Consider the following 3,033-nt stretch of genomic DNA (forward strand, 5'->3'; position numbering starts at 1 on the left):
GTGGCTCTGGTGCAATCAGGGGGGACAAGGACTACAGCTGCTCCTAAGATGAGACAGCTCCCCAGATCTTCTCACGCTGTGATCAAGATCTGAGCACCCTCCAAAAACAAGCAGCTCTGGAGAGCACAACAGTCACCTGTGGATCAACCCAAAAGCACCCCAGTGTCCAGCAGGACATTCATGGAAAAGAAAGCCTGACTGGTTTTTAAATGCTTGATCCACCTCCTGGCACCAGCCTTCCACAGCCTGGCCACTCAGTGAGATGGTACCCAAGTGTTTCATGGGCCTCGATGGGCCTGTCTTGTGCGAGCTTATCCAGTATTTCCAAAAAGGCACAAAATGTAAGTACATACAAAGCCATCTGGCAGCACAGAGTTTCAGAGCTGAACTGGACATGCTACAAAACATTTCCTTCCATTTTAAGCTAGACACATCTCCTACAGTCCCACTCGATTTTAAAAATCTGTTTACAACCCAATGCCAAGAGAGAGTCCCAGTGAACTCAAGCTTTCCTCCTGTAGAAGTCAGCCCTGCTCAAACCTCATCTTTCTACCATCTTCGACATCAGTTCAGTCTGCTGTTTTAGCACACGGACACATCCAGTTGAATACAATTTCTTCTTCTGACCACCTGGTGCCTCACTTGCCCTGAGCTGTCCACCAGGGACGGTCTTTACCGTTTCCTGCTCAAGGTTCATTAAATACTCTAGAAGAAAGGAGAGGGAAATGGTTACGTTCCAAAGGCAAAGATGAATCATCCCATTATCTGTGTATCCAGCCAGAACGGAAGATCAAGTGGCACAGGCTTGTCTCAGTGTCACCCAGGTAGGCAGGATGACACAGCACCACCATGTGCACAGGCACAACATCCCCAGCACTGCCGACATCCTTTGGCTGAACATCTCTGCGATGCTGCCCAAACACAGGCCTGGGTTAGATGAAGGCTACTGGCACAAGTACACACTGTTTTGAATGTTAAATTTGAGAGAGTAGAAAAGATTGCTCCATACAACTAAGATGATGAGCTAGAAACTGCTTCATCCATTGCAAATGTTGCTGTGAAACAGGGGTTGGTAATGTCTCGCTGATAACCTGCCAAGTCTTGCTCCACATTTGGAGTCAAACACGAAAACTCCATGAGTTTCAGTGACAGGCATGTAAGAAAAAGCTATTTCTCAGAAAAGAGGAAAGACTTAAAAGACAGACAGGTTTAGCACAGTGACCCAGAAAATAACAGATGTGAGCCACTGGGTTAGAAAAATGAGATAGTGGTACTGTCCAGATATAGACAGGATGGAATACAGCAGGGAGACAAGTCTTTAATCTGCATTTGCACAGGCAGGAGATGTCACAAATAGGCTAAAATTTAAAATCTTTGCATGTACCACAAAGACCTTTTTACATCAACCTACATCATTCAAAAACCTCTAGGTGGCAAGCAAGAAAACACACACAAACCTGCCAAAAATGCAAAATTAGCATCACTTGCCAGAGTGCCTGCCATGAGCCTAAGCTCACTGTATCAAATAAATTAATGCTGAGGTATCAGCTATCTGACTCAAGAACAAAGTACAATCTTCTTCTCAGAGATTCAAGTTTAAGTCATGTTGTACTGAACCAGAAATTCACTTCTGTCCGTGAGATACCTCCTTACCGGTTAGAGAAGGTCACTGGCTATACAGTTTGCAAGCTAAACTAGAGCTTACAGGAACACAGACCAAGGAAATGAAAAAAGGCAATTTTACTTCCCTGTTTCATATGCAAACTAGCACAGCTGGTACCTCAGCAAGGCTAGCAGTTTCATTTTTTTTTTTTACTGATTAAAATGAGCAGCACACAGGAAAGCAGAGGGCTGTGCAAAACCACTTGGAGATACCTGCAAGAACACTGTGCTATTTCAAGCTTTTCAGATGAGCTGAACCTGCCGTGGAAGCGCGCACGCCCCGCACCTCTTCACGCACTGGCAGACACGCTGAGGCTGCTGCAGGCCTGTCTTTCCCTGCTGCACACCCTAGGGCCCTTCTTTGCCCTAGTGCTGGTGTTTGTTGGATCCCACTGAGCTGGCTGAGGAAAACAAATCAGAGATTAACCCCAAAAGAGAAAAGTTGTTCAAGTTTTGGCCTACCCAATCTGTGACAGGGTCAGAGGAAGGCTACAGCCCCTGGTGGGATGGCAGGATCACAGCAGCACGGATGAAGGCCGATTGACCTCAGTGGGTCAGAACTAGCAGGCAACTGCTATCATTCACATGCGCTGCATGCATTTTTTTGTGCAGCAAGATCACATTATAAAAATCCCAGGATGATTTAACACAAAGGAAAACGACAGCTCTAATAGAGACTGAACCAATTCTGCAGTGAGAGGCAGCTAAGGAGCTGTGCCAATGAAGCATGCACAGCCTGGGAGCAGAAGCCTTTAACAACGCAGTGATACTGCGCTGCTGGTTTGAGACCTCTAGATACAACCAAACCAGTGTGATTCAAGAAGCTGCAGAAAACAGCAGGCACAGGGCTGGTCTGAGCACCCTCGAGTCTGGAAGAACACCGACATTTCACATGCTGCTCATGAGCAGCTGGCACTCACGTGATGAAGTCCAGGAAACTTGCTAGGGGCTCATATGCATGGTTCCTCATGTGACGAAACTCCACCACCATCTTCTCCTTCAGCTTGTCATCTATGACGGAGACAGTGAGTGGGGAGGCTTCATTGGCCAGGAAGTTCCCATAGTCTGTGCTCTGGAGGTGCAGCTTCAAGTCTGAAAGAGAAAGAATAATTCCGGTCTACGAGGTTTGTGTTGGGTTTGGGTTTGTTGGTTGTTTTTTTTTAGCATACCTAAGACAGCTGCTGCCCAGCACTCCTCTAGGCATCCTCTTCTCTTGAAAGATCACCTAGACAAAACTCACGTGTTAAGTCATACACTTATATTTGTGCTCAGTTTTATCGTGGACAATCCAAACGCTGGAAGAGATCAGTGTTTCACCGTATCAGCCTTGTGCTGTCTTACAAAGGAAGCTGTAATGCTATCTGTGTAACT

At 46.3% G+C, this 3,033-nt stretch overlaps 1 protein-coding gene across 1 annotated transcript in view; it reads right to left on the reverse strand.

Moving 5' to 3' along the window:
- The window catches only part of LOC104540177 (V-type proton ATPase subunit d 1), a gene marked incomplete at its 5' end in the record, with an annotated part of 21,954 nt that extends 19,175 nt beyond the window's left edge, over window positions 1–2,779 (reverse strand). Inside the window, one exon of the mRNA XM_010183914.1 lies at window positions 2,583–2,779. Within this exon, the coding sequence (XP_010182216.1) occupies window positions 2,583–2,779 (197 nt within the window). The remainder of the gene's footprint in view (window positions 1–2,582) is intronic.
- Window positions 2,780–3,033: the final 254 nt, after the last annotated feature.

The sequence above is a fragment of the Mesitornis unicolor genome, unplaced genomic scaffold (genome assembly GCF_000695765.1).
Source record: "Mesitornis unicolor isolate BGI_N332 unplaced genomic scaffold, ASM69576v1 scaffold39894, whole genome shotgun sequence".
Taxonomy (NCBI): domain Eukaryota; kingdom Metazoa; phylum Chordata; class Aves; order Mesitornithiformes; family Mesitornithidae; genus Mesitornis; species Mesitornis unicolor.